The 14,951-nt window shown below is 54.3% G+C and overlaps 2 protein-coding genes across 4 annotated transcripts; one reads left to right on the forward strand and one right to left on the reverse strand.

Moving 5' to 3' along the window:
* The first annotated feature begins 4,081 nt into the window (after nt 1-4,081).
* COPS6 (COP9 signalosome subunit 6) lies at nt 4,082-6,801 on the forward strand. The gene is made up of 10 exons (XM_003998471.4): nt 4,082-4,242; nt 4,472-4,597; nt 4,808-4,939; nt 5,255-5,343; nt 5,436-5,498; nt 5,825-5,872; nt 5,951-6,065; nt 6,158-6,250; nt 6,332-6,432; nt 6,544-6,801. The coding sequence occupies exons 1-10, from the start codon at nt 4,119-4,121 to the stop codon at nt 6,682-6,684; spliced, it is 1,032 nt and encodes a 343-aa protein (XP_003998520.3). The 5' UTR covers nt 4,082-4,118; the 3' UTR covers nt 6,685-6,801.
* A 662-nt stretch (nt 6,802-7,463) lies between these two features.
* Nucleotides 7,464-14,827, reverse strand: MCM7 (minichromosome maintenance complex component 7). Of its 3 annotated transcripts, none has more exons than XM_006941967.5 (15): nt 14,669-14,827; nt 13,416-13,495; nt 12,980-13,144; nt 12,686-12,810; nt 12,430-12,610; nt 11,997-12,134; nt 11,537-11,686; nt 11,234-11,348; nt 11,015-11,146; nt 10,692-10,775; nt 10,036-10,429; nt 9,650-9,733; nt 8,871-9,039; nt 8,006-8,115; nt 7,464-7,834 (listed from the first exon to the last, which is right to left on the reverse strand). In XM_006941967.5, exons 1-15 carry the CDS (start codon nt 14,697-14,699, stop codon nt 7,633-7,635), a joined length of 2,160 nt encoding a protein of 719 aa, XP_006942029.2. In that variant the 5' UTR covers nt 14,700-14,827; the 3' UTR covers nt 7,464-7,632. The 3 variants fall into 3 exon arrangements, with proteins under 3 accessions (XP_006942029.2, XP_011288705.2, XP_006942030.2); XM_011290403.3 differs by lacking the exon at nt 14,669-14,827 and adding an exon at nt 14,099-14,159; XM_006941968.4 differs by lacking the exon at nt 14,669-14,827 and adding an exon at nt 13,776-13,929.
* Between the last annotated feature and the right edge of the window lie 124 nt (nt 14,828-14,951).

The following is a 14,951-nucleotide window of genomic DNA, read 5'->3' on the forward strand; positions in this document are numbered from 1 at the left end:
AGGGGCCAGGTGCTGGGAAGAGACTGGCCTCGTGGTGAGGGTTCCTGAGCACAAGGCTGGAGCAGAGGTCTCTTGCTCCCGGGCTGGCCTTGGGACAAGCACAGCGCCTTGCCCTCAGGACCCAGCTCTTACAGGCCAGCTACCCTCCCCACAGGGTGTCACTCAGCGAAGGCAGCATCCAGCCAGATGGGTTAAAGCTCTGTTTTACCCCCTACACCCAGGGTGTAGATGGCCCTGAAGCATAGAGATGGGACAGTTTCCGGGCCAGGTGTCCTGTAGGGCTGGGGCTGCAGGAACATGGTCGAATCTCTCCCAAAGGAAACACCAACTGCAGGAGAGATATTGTCCCCAAAGCCATGCTTGGAGTGTGGTTGTGCAAGCTGGTAACCGGCCCCAGCAGCTACTTCAAGAGCCAAGGTGCTTCCCAATCCTCCGCAGGTCTCTGAGGGAAGGCAGCTCTCCTAAACTAAGCTCAGGGACAGAGCTTTTCACAGAATGCCAGGAGGTACCACCCCTCCCCAGGACGGCGGAGGCAGTACTGAATAGTGGCTGCTGACCTTGGAGTCTGATGCCAGGGGAAAAAAAGAAGGCTGAGGGTTCTGTTTCACCTGTTCTGCCTCCACCAGACCCTGCCCTCTCAGTCTGAAGGATTGGTGTGGTCTCCTGCTGATTGTCACTGGTTGGCTGGTTGTCGTTGTAGCCACTGAGAACGTGTTAGATTCCTCGGTCCTTGTTTCTGTAGGGGAAGACGAGCCTGAATTCAGCAGATGGGGTCTGGACAAGGTTTGCAATTGGAGAAATGTAGCTGCAGTGATCTTGTGTGGGGCCTGATGTCTTTGCTGCTTCTACACCTAAACATGTAAGTAGGAAGCGGTGGGTCATATGCTCGCAATTTTCCAGTCCCTTAAGTGTTAGAGGGGATTTTCCCATTCAGGGACTGCCGTAGGTAGACGTAGGTAGACATAGGTAGACGGTGACGGGACATGCAGATCGCCAAGCGAAGGAGAAAGGGAAATCCCAGCTTTACTCAAAAAACGGGGCCAGTGTTCCCAGGGAAGCCATTTCTCAGGGTGACAGTGCCACCTGTGGGACACAGCCATCAGGCGCACCTGCTCCCGAAGAACTCCAGACTCCGGAGGCTTTGTAACTCTCCAGCCTCATACCCCCATTTTGGGGTGAATCAAGTCAAAGCTGATGATTAACAAGATGGGAGTAGCCTAAAATGTCTCTCTAGTAAGACAGAGATGGTATATTTAAGAGTCCGAGAGGTTTTACATGAAGAAATGGCACCGCTGCTTTGGAAGCAAACACCTGAAAAAAAGACATGGGGCAGTGGGAACTTCAGGTCTCAGAGTTCCCCTAAATGCCTGGGTTTCGTTCACTGATGGCCCAGCCTAGATGAAACCTGATGGGGTCCACTGGGTGGCTGACGCTACCCAGCTTCAGGGCCGGCGACGCAAAACTGAAAGCCAATGTCACGGCTCTGCTCAGCAGGGAGAACTCAAAGCTGTTCTCATCATTAATGTGGCCAGCATTCCACTGAGCTTTTACTGACTTGGGCTGTTAGTCAATGGCCTGGCTGCTTGGTTTGCCACTTGAAGATGACAGAGACAATTAAAGGCATGCCCTTTGGGGCAATGCACTTTGGAAACACACCTTGGCTCTGACAGCTGAGTCACTCATGTGCGTGCCCAAGGTTGGGACCTGGTCTCAAAGGCTGGCACTTTTAAGATGCTGATCAAGGAGCATCTGCATGGCTGTCAGTTGAGCATCTTATTCTTGGTTTCGGCTCAGGTCATGATCCCAGGGTCGTGGGATTGAGCCCTGCGTCCGGCTCCGTGCTGAGTGTGGAGCTTGCTTGGGATTCTCTCTCTCTCCCTCTTCCCCTCTCCCCTCCTTGTGTACTCTCTCTCTCTAAAATAAATAAATAAATAAAGAAAGAAAGAAAGAAAGAAAGAAAGAATACAAAAAGGAAGAAAGAAAGAAAGAAAGAAAGAAAGAAAGAAAGAAAGAAAGAAAATATAAAATGCTGATCAAGCCTACACTGCCTAGAAGCTCCCTCCCACTCCTCCTAAATCGTCTCCACCAAACTTTCAACACTTTTTAGGGGCTTTCTTGGTGCCAGTGTCCCTGGTCCATTCTGATGGAACTTAGACCACATCGTTATGGCCCTTGAAACTAAGCTGTGTCATGTTTTAGGCTTTGTAGACCATCTACAGTCTGACATTTGGTGCACCTTTTGTCCCCAGATCTAACCAACAATGGGCCAACAGTCAAGGTGTTGGATGGACATTCCACACTCCCTACCATCCACAGCATCTGAGTGCCAAGGGCTGCAATGGCCTCCTCCAAATTATCCCTACCTCCCTCACCTCCTCCCGAGTAAGGTGTCATGGTCGCTACAGACCCTAGTAAGGTGTCATGGTCGCTAAATGTGGCTGCTGCCTGAAAGTGTTCATCTCCTCTTGGTTGGCCACCATCTCTTGGGTAATGATCAGGATGAAAGGGAGCTTTGTAGACTTGTTTTAAAAATTAAAGATTCTGCCCTGACCATTCCTGAGTATGACAGTTCTTCCCCCGGCCTCCCATGGCTACCCCAGGCCATCCTGGTTGGTAGACCCTTTGGATACAGCCCAGCCAAAAGGGAGCCTAGGGAATTCCAACTTAATTCTGGTTCAGCCACCAGGATTCTCTTCATGGACTGACATAATTCTAGATCACAAAGACAATGACCATTCAACTGAGGGCATTGCTCTCCAGTTCCCCCACAGTGGCCCACATGTGCTGTGGCAGGCTGAACAATAGTCCCCAAAGACAGCCAGGTCCTAATGCTTGGAACCTGTGAATGTTACTTTACAGGGAAAAAGAGATTTTGAAGATCTGATTAAGTTAAGGATCTTCAGCAGAGAGATTATCATGGCTTTAGGATTAAGTTAAGGATCTTCAGATGGGGAGAGTATCCTGGGTTATCCCAGTGGGCACTACGTGTAATCCCAGGTGTCTTTATAAGAGGGAAGCAGGGAGGGATTTGACTACAGAAGGCAATGTGACAGTGGAAACACAGAGACAAAGAAGGATTTAAGATGCTGCTAAAACCCTGGACTTGAAGATGAGGAAGGTGATAAACCAGAACACATTTCCTGGTACCACTGGTCATGGGCACTGGAGTGGGCTCTGCAGGGTCAAGACAGTGGTCTCCACCTGCTTTCTGAGAGCTTACACTTTGGGTGTGATACAGACACTTACCCCAGAGAGCCAGCCAGACAGATTGTGGGGCAGCAAGAGGGGTAAATGCAGTGTACACACCTTGCTTGAGTGGAGGAGTGGGGACAGGCCTGGAAACGGCTAGGTTTGCCAGAGGTGAGTTTTGAAAGGCTGTTGGGAAGGGTTAGAAAATGCCGGGAATGGGGGCACCTGGTTGCCTCATTCCGAAGAGCGCAGGACTCTTGATCTCAGGGTCTTGTGAGTTCGAGCCCCGTGTTGGGTGTAGAGATTACTTGAACACATAAAACTTTTAAAAAATGCTGGGAATGTTCCTAGCATGGTAGGTAATATGGTATGTGGAAGGAGAAAAGATTGGACATACAGATGAAGCCACTCGCAAACAGGCTCCACCTCAAATTATTCATTCACTGGAAAAACTATTTAGGTGCCTGTGTCAGGCACTATGTTGGTCACAGAGGTTACAGTGAGGAACGCGACAGAGGTCCTTATGTGGGAATGTGTGGGCGAGTGAAGGGAACTGACGTGAGAGCCAATGTGGCTGAAGCACGGGGCCCAAGTGGCAAAGTAGAGGACAGTGCCGTCTGGAAGGCAGGGACCGGATCATGCAGGGCCTTGCATGCAGTGGTTAGGGGCTTGGATTTTACTCTGAGGGCAGTAACATGATTTTTCATTCATTCTGCAACAGCCTTAGGAACTAGGACGTTTTATCCCAATTTTACTGACGAGGAAGGTCAGGTTGGAAGGGGACAGGGTTAGGTAATTTGCTCAAAACTCAGCCGCAGCTGCACGGGAGAGGCCAGACCAGGGTCATTGAAAGTCCCGTGGGCTCGGGTTTTCCGGCCCCGAGGGCCGCCAGTCCCGCCCCGCCCGTCGAGGCCCTGCGCCCACTGAGCATGCGCCGCTGGCCTACGGAAGCCGGGAGGGAGGGGGCGGGGCCGAGGCGGGCGGGCGCGGGGAAAATGGCGGCGGCGGCGAACGGGACTGGAGGGAGCAGCGGGATGGAGGTGGATGCAGCAGGTAACGGGCCTCGCGGGGGCGGCCTCTGGTGACGCCTCTCGGGGAGCGACAAGCCCCCCGCCCCCCGTACTCCATGGAGGAGTCAGGGGGCGGGACGGCGATACCTATCCCTGGGCTGCTAACCTGCGGGAGGGATGTATGGCTCCGGCTCTGCCGTCTCCCGCTCCCAGCTCTGAGGCAGAACGTGCGGCCCGGACTCTCATTTGCTCTCCTTTTCCTCCACCCTCAGTAGTCCCCAGCGTGATGGCCTCCGGCGTGACGGGGAGCGTCTCAGTCGCTCTTCATCCCCTCGTCATTCTCAACATTTCAGACCATTGGATTCGTATGCGCTCCCAGGAGGGGCGGCCTATGCAGGGTGCGTCTTGGACGTAATTCTCCGACCTCCTTTCCTTGGTCACCTCCCCCCAAATAGGGGTCTTTGCCCCTTCCTTTGCTGGGGCCGGTTCCCCCTCCCTCAAGTCACCGTGTCCCCAGCATCTGGTTTACACTGACCTCGACCCTTGGGCTGTAATGATTAGGGACGGATTCCTAACCCTCACCTCTTACGTGTCGTTCCCTCCCCCAGTGATTGGGGCTCTGATCGGGAAACAGGAGGGCCGAAATATCGAGGTGATGAACTCCTTTGAGCTGCTGTCCCACACCGTGGAAGAGAAGATTATCATTGACAAGGAGTATTACTACACCAAGGAGGAGCAGTGTGAGAGGGGAATAGACCTGGGGGAGAGCAGTGGGAGTAAGAAACGCAGGCGAGTGGGGAAGATAGAATGCGTTGGGAAGAAGGGGGGGGGAGGGGGGAGTAAGGAGAGTAGCTGAAAAGATCTCAGAAGAAGAACACATTTAGGTATTCCCCCAAAGTAAAGGATGAGAGAAGATAGAAGGGGTTAATTGTGAATTTTCTTGCGAATTGAGCCAGGATTTGAGCAGGGAGGGGAGAAGCTGATGAAGAATATACCAGGAGCTTCCAATTAGAAGGGTGGTTTAAAGAAATACACTGTGCCCTGGCTCTTCCCAGTCAAACAGGTGTTCAAGGAGCTGGAGTTTCTGGGTTGGTATACCACCGGGGGGCCGCCTGACCCCTCTGACATCCACGTCCATAAGCAGGTAACATGCTCACGCGCGCGTGCTGGGGAGAGCACGAGGGTGAGGGGAAGAGATGGGCGTTTAACACGTGTGTCCACTGCCCCCTCTTCCAGGTGTGCGAGATAATCGAGAGCCCTCTCTTTCTTAAGTTGAACCCTATGACCAAACACACAGATGTAAGTAATACTGATCCCGAGCTCGTGCTTGTCGATCACTGTGCCTATTTTTTTATCCTCCTCCCCTGTTCTCTGTACATCTGTTGGGTTAAGTCTTCACTTGGGGTGAACTCTCCCGCTTACCGGCTGTGTGACTTTGGGTTAGTCTTTTAACCGCAACTGTTTTTTTGCCTCACGTGGAAGATGAGGATAATCCCTACATCATTGGGTCCTCGGGAAGATTAGATGAGAACATCTGTGGAAGAGCTCGGCCTGGCTTTTGGCATATAGTGGCAGCTCGGGTGTGCTTATGTCGATAAGAGCTGTTCTCCATTGCTTCCTTACAGCTTCCCGTCAGTGTTTTTGAGTCTGTCATCGATATAATCAATGGAGAGGTAATGCCCGACCCTTTAACCCTCAAGACATCGCTCCTGGCCTTTTTCTGCTTCTCACTGTCCCTTGGCACTCCACAGGCCACAATGCTGTTTGCTGAGCTGACCTACACTCTGGCCACAGAGGAAGCTGAACGCATCGGTGTAGACCACGTAGCCCGAATGACAGCCACAGGCAGCGGGGAGAACTCCACTGGTAACGAAGGCTGGAGGAGCTCCTTCAGCAGTTGGGGTGGAAACTATTGCCATGTGCTTTTTCAACCTTGGCCTCTCCCCGTCTCCCTGCAGTGGCTGAACACCTGATAGCGCAACACAGTGCCATCAAGATGCTGCACAGCCGGGTCAAGCTCATCTTGGAATATGTCAAGGCCTCTGAAGCAGGTAGGACAGGTGAACCGCTTTTCCTCTCCCTCTCGGGGAAGTGACCGCATCCACATTAATGCAGTCTTTCTGTGCCTTTAGGGGAGGTCCCCTTTAATCATGAGATCCTGCGGGAGGCCTATGCTCTGTGTCACTGCCTTCCAGTGCTCAGCACAGACAAGTTCAAGACAGACTTCTACGATGTGAGTATAAAACTGAGGGTGGGTGGGGAGGTGGGGCTGATGGATGTAACTTCTGCACGTGGGAAGTGAACTCAGCCGTTCCCTGGGCAACCAGTTTTCTGTTCCTCCCAGCAATGTAACGACGTGGGGCTCATGGCCTACCTTGGCACCATCACCAAAACGTGCAACACCATGAACCAGTTTGTGAACAAGTTCAACGTCCTCTATGATCGACAAGGCATCGGCAGGCGGATGCGGGGGCTCTTCTTCTGAGGGTGCTTGAAGGGACGATGCACAGGTTGGACAGTGGTCCCACAGGGGAGGGGTGTTACACTCCCTTTAGAGAAACCTCTGTCAATAATAAAAGGGGAGCAGCCCCTCAGCACCCCTTCCGATGGCTCTGTCCTCTCTGTTGGGCCCCACGCTGGTTTCTCAACTTGGATCTCAAAAGGAGGCCCTTAGTTCCAGCCTTCCTCGGGCAGGACATCCTACGGGGATTGGGAGCTCACTGCCACTTGAGGTGACCCCTCGTCCAGTCGGGTGGAGCACATCTATACTGAGCTAAAGGCTGCCTGCTCCCACTTCAGCCATCTGTGTTCTCTTTAAGGTTTCTCTGGGACAGCAATGCACATAGACCAACCTCTAAACTTGACCAATGACTGCTCCCCAAAGCTAAGTGAATTTAAGTCTTTTTCACAAAGGAGCAGGGGTATTGAGCAGGTTTCTAGGAGGGACAACCTGAAAGCTTTGACCCCATGGACCCAGTTTACTGCTGAGGGAGAGGTTTCTCACTGCTGTTTACTGAATGCTGATCACACAGATGTCTACACCTGACCTGTAGTACCTCAACCCTAAGAGGCAGAGGTTCCAGTGCCCACACTTCACACACTTTCTCAACCTTGGCATGTCCCTGTCTATAACCCCCAGAATGTACAGTCTGGGAAGCAGCAAGGAACATCAGTGTGGGCAGGTGTAATGGGTGCTTTACATAGTAAATTCAGAGTGAACAAGATAGGAATCTAGGAAACTCATGATACCTCGTATGAACAGAATACAGCAACCTACACGTGCTTTATTAGCAAAAAGAATAAAACAAGTGCAGCTCAGGAGAAAAGAGCAGGTCCCTCCTCTCCCTGCAAAGGCATCATCAGACCGTTCCAGGAAGGGGTGGGTCGGCACACGGGATGCAGAGTGGACCCCAGGGTCTCAAGCTGGTTGGACTCAAACAAAAGTGATCCGTGTCCGGGCAGTATTAACCTGCCAGACGTTTAACTCCTCATACTCATCTAGAGCCGCCTGGAACTGGGCAGGTGTGAAGCCACGGGAGATGCAGCGCTGCTCCGCTTCTGAAAACCGGACACTTCGGCCCTCTGAGACCAACTCCCGGACCGTGGCAAATATCACATCTGCCGGTCTCTGGGTCCTGAAGGGAACAGCATGGCTGTGTAAGGTCAGAGTACAAACAACAGGCAGCACGTCGGGAACACAGGCCAGTGGTACAACTCCAAAGCCAATGTCACGTACGTGTGGATGCAGAAGCCATAAGGATGAGACGGTCAAGGTGACTCCCGATTTCGTTGTTTAAACCACTCACCTCGCCGTTTGCCCCTTGTCACCCAGAAGCGAGTCCTTGGACATCTCCATTAGCCGTATGGCTTCGTTCACATCTTCCTTCTCTACCATGTCCACCATCCGCAGCCGTGCCTGCGGGAAAGGGGGGGAGAGATGGAAACGGGAGGGGATGGAACTCGGGTCAGGGGACCCCCTCGCTCTAGCTTTCAGCAGGCAGCCCACAGGGCGCGAGCAGAGGCCCCCCCCACCGCCCCCCCAGCGTCCGCAGCACGGGGCCGGCACTGTCAGACCGAGACAAGTGCAATGCGCGGGCAGCGTCCAGCAATTGCCCAAGTCTCCGCCTCTCAACGCTGGCCAGTCCCGGGTTCAGCTGTCCTGTGCGGGAGACCAGACCCCGCTGAGCGCCCCCGGGCTCCCCACCACGACAGTGCTGACAGAGCACGGGGAGCTCGGCCAAGAAGGCAATGGCAGAGAGGTTGCGTCCCCGGGGCTCGGGAAGTGCTAGCTCAGCAGTAGGTCGGGTAATCACACTACCTGCACGAACAGCACTTTGGAGCCCCCAGGACTAAGGTCCAAGGTGTACGGACAGAAGTGCGGGTTTCTAGCAAGGATCCAGGACACAGGCAGTGAAGTGAACCCTGCCCGCCCTGCAGGGGGGCCAGAAGAGCGGGGAGAAGGCCTTTCCCTCCAGGGACGCCGTGCGTGCCCTGCTGGAGCAGCAAGTACCCACAGTGCGGTAGCACGCAGGACCGCTATCTGCACTGTCAGCACTTTAGCACCAGCAGGGCCTGAGTGGGAGGGAGGCGGCCGCGGGAGGAGCATGCTGCACGGGGTGCCCGGGCAGTCCGAGCGGACTACCCGCTGGCGGAGTGGGACCGCGCACTCACCAGAGCAGTGGACAGCCGCAGGATCGCCAGTAGCGTCCGGGCGGAGGTGTAGGTGGCGTCCTTGCTGGCCCAAGCTTCCCGCCTCATCTCCACGTATGCGGCCGTGATGTAGTCCGCCAGAGACTCTGGCACTGTGGGCTGCTTCTCCCGGCACATGGCTATGTAGCGCCTACGGGAGAGAAGGTTCGCGGGAGAGGAGAGTTTGGCATTTAAGAAAACACTCTGGGGTGGGGAGCAGTTTTAAGCGGGAAGAACAAATTAACTCGAATGTCACGGATGGGTTTCTGTAAATGGCACGTTCCAAGTTATTTCTAATTTTCCGGAAAAAGGATCTTTATACCAGTAAGACAGATCGACTTATAAAAGATGGTAAAGTACTTCCCCTGAACCTAAGACGTGACTAAAGGAAGCAGAAATACATTTGCTTCAAGAGAAAAAAAGTGAAAGTGAAGGAGAGGTTGGGGGATCACCAGGAGATCCACCCTGTGGAGAAAATGACAACATCAAGTCCACGGAGCAGCATCCAGCTCTGATCTGAACCCGCCTCAACCCTGAGACGGGCAGGTGGTGGGTGTGAAAGGTTCTGATGCTGGCTCTTCTTGTGAAGCCAGACCGGGGGTGCCTGGACCCCCGCCCTGTTCACAGACCCCACAGAGCAGAGCGAGTGGCAGTGAAAAATGAGCCAGAATGGAAAGCTCTCCAGGAGACACAGATCAGCCCAAGATGCTGCCACACATGGCTATGGGTCAAGCACACTGGCCTCTCCGCAGCTCTCCTACCTCATCAGCTTCATGTCCAGAGGTTCAAATTGGGCTGGCGGCTGGCGGCTGTGCTGGTGCACATACGTGATGTGCTGGGCCAACCTGGGAAGAGTGGAGGCGGCTAGAAACATTCCTCTTGGGGCTACACATCCCACGCCCTGTCTCTCGACCTGTGTGCCTTAGCTCCGCCATCTTCACAGTGCAGGAGGGAGGCTCTCCCAGGAAATCACCAGTGTTTCAGTCCCACCCCTCCATTTCCCTAAAGAACTGTGGACTAGTTCCTGCAGTGAGAGAGAAAGGCTCTGGAGTTTCCACAAGCAGGGAATCGGAGGGGGTTTCTGATGTCTTCTCTCTCCCTTCAGATCATTAGGGCATACGTATCCTTGAACGTTGGATTCACTCACCGTAGGTCATTGTCTCGGTCAGGCCGGTCCTGGATCAGCCAGAGAAGGTCGAATCGGGAGAGCAGTGCAGCAGGAAGCTGTATGTTCTGCTCCAGGCTGCGGCGAGGGTTGTAGCGCCCATAGGCAGGATTGGCGGCAGCCAGGATGGAACAGCGGGCATTGAGCGTGGTGAGAATGCCGGCTTTGGCAATGGAGATGGTCTGCTGCTCCATGACCTCGTGGATGGCCGTGCGGTCAGCCTCAGCCATTTTGTCAAACTCGTCGATACAGCACACCCCCTGGTCAGCCAGCACGAGGGCCCCCCCCTCCAAGGTCAGCTCTCCAGTCACGGAGTCCCTCAGCACAGCCGCCGTGAGCCCCACTCCTGAGGAGCCCCGGCCCGTTGTGTACTGGCCTAAATGGCAGGAACAGGAAAAAAACAGACACACTGAAGCAGAGGAAAAGAACAACGAAAGAAGCAAGAACAGGGCAGAAATGAGGCCTGCGCCAGGACCGCTCCACCTACCTGCCGGGTCCAGACCTTCCCAAGGCGGCTGAAGATCCGTGCAGCACCAGCTCCACACCCACCCACCTCCACCCCCCCAAGGAGAAGCAGTGTGGTGGTCCCCCCTCCACCCCAGCTGGTACGGGTACTTCTCCTAGGGCCCAATACTCACTACGGGGCGCCAGGCGATCGATGTAAGACAGAAGCTGAGACTTGGCCACACCTGGATCCCCCATCAGGCAGATGTTGATGTTGCCTGGCAGGGAGGAAAGCCCCGGGTGAGGCTTGAGTGCAAGCTGCCCAACGACAGAGACCCGTACCTTTGAAATCTGCCCCGACACCCAGCATCCCTTCCCCTCCTCCCTCCCTGCGTCCAGGAGACCAAGCTACAGCCTCTTACTCTGTGACACAGAGGTCACAGATCTGATCTGTGTCATGGGACAGCGGCTGACATCCTTCCTCCCTTCTGGCCGCCCCCCTTGTTTCCCCGCTTACCCCTGATCTTCATGCCCCGAGGAGACTGGTCCACCCCTCCCACCAGCAGGAGCAGCAGGGCCTTCTTCACGTCTTCATGCCCATAGATCTCCGGGGCGATGGAGGCGGCCAGCTTCTCATAGAAATCTTCCTCTGCACAGAAGTTTATATAGAACATTGGGAGCGGGATGGGGGTGCTGGGAAGGAACCTCTGTTCCCAGGCTTCGTCAGGCCCCTCACCTGCAATTCGCCTCAGCTCCTCCCTGCTCAGCTCTCCGGCCGCAGACTCGTCATCCTCACTCTTGCTCATCTTCACGACCCGATGAGCTTCCAGGTAAGTTTCTGAGAGGAGACCCTTGGGGAGGAGAATGCCAGGGTACGGATGAAGGCCCTTGAACTTGCCTGTTCACGTGACTCCCTCAGGAGTTCCTGACAAAACCCTGTGCTACTTTGCTGTTGACTGTTCTCCCTGCGGAGCAGTGAGGAGGGAGGGGACGAGAAGGAAAGAGGAAGTTTCCTCCTCCTTTCAAACCCCTCACTTACCTGCACCACCTGTCGGAACCCAGAGCGCAGGATCGGCAAGAAGATGCCAGTGACACTGACGTGGTCCCCAGGCTGGGCGATCCTCGTGTTCTCTCCTTCTACCAGCACTGTGATGCTACGGGGAATGTTCCCCACAGGCACTTGGTCACTCTACAAGGGAGAAGGCGCACAGGCGGGAGAAAGGGACACAAAGTTGATGAGGACCTCACCTTCCCTGCCCAGGCCTCCCACCTCCTGCTTCTCAGCCTCAGATGCGCCAACAGGAAAAGAGAGCCAGAGATCGTCTTTACCCCTTCTTTACTCCACCAGAAAGTTCCAGTTAAACCTCCCTCCTGCTCTAAGGAACTTCTCGGTTTCAGCCTCTTTTGTTTTTCTTGCTTTCTTTCACTCTGTACGTGACTGCAGAATTTGAGTGGACACCCAGTCTCCACCTTCCCTGGGCCACATACCCCAAACTCACATGTTCCTGCATCTTTATCTCCTGGAATTTGATGAATTTGGAGCCACGTGTCTGCAGATATAGCCGTCCTCCTGAGCGGTTGGTCTGGCACTCCTGGCTGGGACACATGATCAGGGGCATGAAAGTAGGGGACTGGATCTGGGATATGAGAAAGGAAACACCAAAGGAAACCAGTCACATGACTCACACTTCCTCTTCGTGGCACGTACCACAAACTGCTCAGAGTGCCTTGACCTATCCCAAGTCAGTAACCATAGGCACCAAGAACACAAAACGGATGGAAAGACCACTGGGTACCAAAAAGAGAATGAAAGATGAACATGCAGTCGTGTCTCACAACCGATGCGATGACAGGTTAACACCGATAGACAAAATGAGTTCTTAGGGAAACCGCTAACAACAAATGTGTTCCTATTCTTTTCTCCACACATACCGGCTGGTAGGTCTCTGCCCCACACTGGTCACAAGTATAAGTGGCCACCACCATTCTGGGTTTGACTTCGGAGACACGAGTGACGATTCCACGCACAGTTACCAATTTCCCCACAGAGTCAGCCCGTACTTCCCGTATCACGCGAGGCTTGTTACTGCTTGGCCCTTGAAAGTACAGCTCACTAGGAGAAGAAAACAGTAGTTATTCAAGTCCCAGAGAACAAATTCCCACACCCTTCCCCACTGAGACCACTCACAATCTGCGCATGAGCTCAGGAGGGTACTGGTTCTGCGGGCTTCGGGCTGCCCCAGGGTCCCGGCTCCGCTGCTCCATCATCAACCGATGTTCAATGTAAACATCCAGGATGTCTTTATTAGTCACCTAAGGACAGAAAAAAATGAATGGCAGAACGAGGAAAAGGAAAGATCGTGAAGGGCACCAGGCAGAAATTCACTGCCCTATTTCTGCCAGCTCAAAAAACACCAGTATCTGAGAAGCTTCCCAAAAGCAACCCCTGTTCCTCACTTTGCATTTTCCTGCAACCACTCACCTCTCTCTCCTTGTACTGAGGAAGCAGCTCTTGCACAGCATCAGCAAAGAGCCTTGCGTAGCGCCTGGCATTCTCACAAATGGAGTCCACCAACTCAGGGTCGTCCTCTGCTACATCATCTAGGTCTATGTACATTGCCACTTGTTCCCGATGAGCCAGTCGAACCTGGGGTAAGGAAGAGACAACAGAGCCATGTTTACCATGCTCAGCAGTGCCCACCACCCACAGGAGAGAGGAACAAAGCAACACTTACTTCTTAGCCTCCAAACTTCTAAAACATCTTAATCATCGTGCACGTAGACTTAAATTCACTTACCAGACATCAGATAGAATGCTAAATGTGTCACTCACGTCTATGCTTGCTGAAACAAACCAGGCCCCCTCTTAAAAGCTCCTTGAGCCACCACTCATTTCCTCCACTTCATCTTAGACTCACCAATTGGTTCCCGTACTTGAATTGCTTCTTGCCAAATTCATCATCCTGGTAAAACTCTTGCAGGAACTTTTTAACCTTTTCTGTAAGGAAAATGTAAAATCATGATAATCTGTCTCAGATACTTTACCCAAGCTCCCTTGATGTGGATCTAAAGAACTCACTCTCTTTACAAAATATATGAATTTGTCAGTTTACCTAAAAATCTAAGTAAGCCTACTTAATTCTTCCGGAGTAGGACAGAACTCCTTTTAACAAGTCTGTTTTTATCTAGGGAAGAAGGGGCCCCTGGCAGTTAAGAACATTACCCAAAAACCTCCCCCGAGGGGAATTCCAGTTTCTGCCTTAAAAAAATCTCAGTACCCTTTTCCAAAAGCTTCCCACACACTCAGATCCAAGGTTCCCCACTTCTCTTCCATGCACACGATTCTCCCTTTCCTTTCGGCCTCCTAAATATCTCCACCAAGCCCGTCCTCCACCCCACCCCCTCTCCCGCCACTGCTTCCGCTCTTAGTAAACAAAGAAGCACATGGGCCCAGATGCAGCCGCCTCACAGCCCGGGATTCTTCCGCCACGGCGGGATCCCGTCCGGCAATTGGCCTGCCTGTTCCGGGCCACTCCGTCCCACCCCACCACCTCCTCTCTTGGCCTCCCGCTAAACATCCCGATTCCAGGCACGCCCCCACCCTGAGCAGCTCTCCCCAAGGCCGCCGCGCGGAAGGACACTGTTTACACACGACACTCCCTTCAGCAACGTCGCGCAACTTCCGCCCGCCTTCACTTCCGCTTGGAGGTTGGCCTGAAATGGCCAATAGCGGCGCTCAGCGGCCCGGGCCTGCCCGCCCTCGGGGCTTCGGCGCGTCTCCCGAGAACGCGGGCACTCCGAATGCCTACGGACGCAGACGGAAGCGGACCCGGGTGTCCGTCCCTGCGGCGAAAGGCCCCTGCACAGGGTCTCCTGAGGTCCCGGTCTCTCCTGGGCGCGACTCTTCCCCCTATGGAGCCCCGAGTCGGGCTGTCTGTCGCCCCCGGCCCCACGATCCCCACTCCTTCCCCAGACACGGTAACCGGCTCTTCTCCGAAGTAGGAGGCTCGCGCGCCTCCCAGGCACCTTCTGCCTTGGCCCCGCCGCCTCCCGAACCTGCCTTTGGCCTCGCGCGCCAAGCCCAGCCCCCCAGGACGCCAGCCCACACAAACAGGTGTTGGCCGGGAGGCTTTCCGCGTAGGACGCTCCTCCCAGACTGGCATACCCTCACCTTTCTCGAGCACATAGTCCTTAACTGCCATCGCCCGTGCGGCAGCAGTAGGCAGGTTCCAAGATCTCACTCCCGGGACAGCAGAAAACGTACGCGCGGCGGGCTGCTGCGGACCAACCGAAATTGGCGCGAAACGTCGCCCCTCACGTGACCGGCGCCGCCGCGTGCGGGCCTATCAAAGAGGAGGCTCTTTGCCCCTCCCACTCACCGCCGGCCCCAGCCTCGGCCAATCACCCGGCGAGCCTGGGCTGAGTGACAGGGAAGAGGCTCCTGCACCGGGACG

The sequence above is a fragment of the Felis catus genome, chromosome E3 (assembly GCF_018350175.1).
Source record: "Felis catus isolate Fca126 chromosome E3, F.catus_Fca126_mat1.0, whole genome shotgun sequence".
NCBI classification, from domain to species: Eukaryota; Metazoa; Chordata; class Mammalia; order Carnivora; family Felidae; genus Felis; species Felis catus.

Bases quoted from the DNA above. Each gene is read 5' to 3' on its own strand.
- COPS6 (XM_003998471.4), top strand. From the start codon at position 4,119: ATGCGCCGCTGGCCTACGGAAGCCGGGAGGGAGGGGGCGGGGCCGAGG. The intron at 4,243-4,471 runs GTAACGGGCCTC...CTCCACCCTCAG, and splicing joins GATGGAGGTGGATGCAGCAG to TAGTCCCCAGCGTGATGGCC. The intron at 5,344-5,435 runs GTAACATGCTCA...CCCCTCTTCCAG, and splicing joins ACATCCACGTCCATAAGCAG to GTGTGCGAGATAATCGAGAG.
- MCM7 (XM_006941967.5), bottom strand. From the start codon at position 14,699: ATGGCAGTTAAGGACTATGTGCTCGAGAAAG. The intron at 11,349-11,536 runs GTAAGTGAGGGG...CTCCTCCCCAAG, and splicing joins GGTTCCGACAGGTGGTGCAG to GGTCTCCTCTCAGAAACTTA. The intron at 9,734-10,035 runs GTGAGTGAATCC...CACTCTTCCCAG, and splicing joins GACCGAGACAATGACCTACG to GTTGGCCCAGCACATCACGT.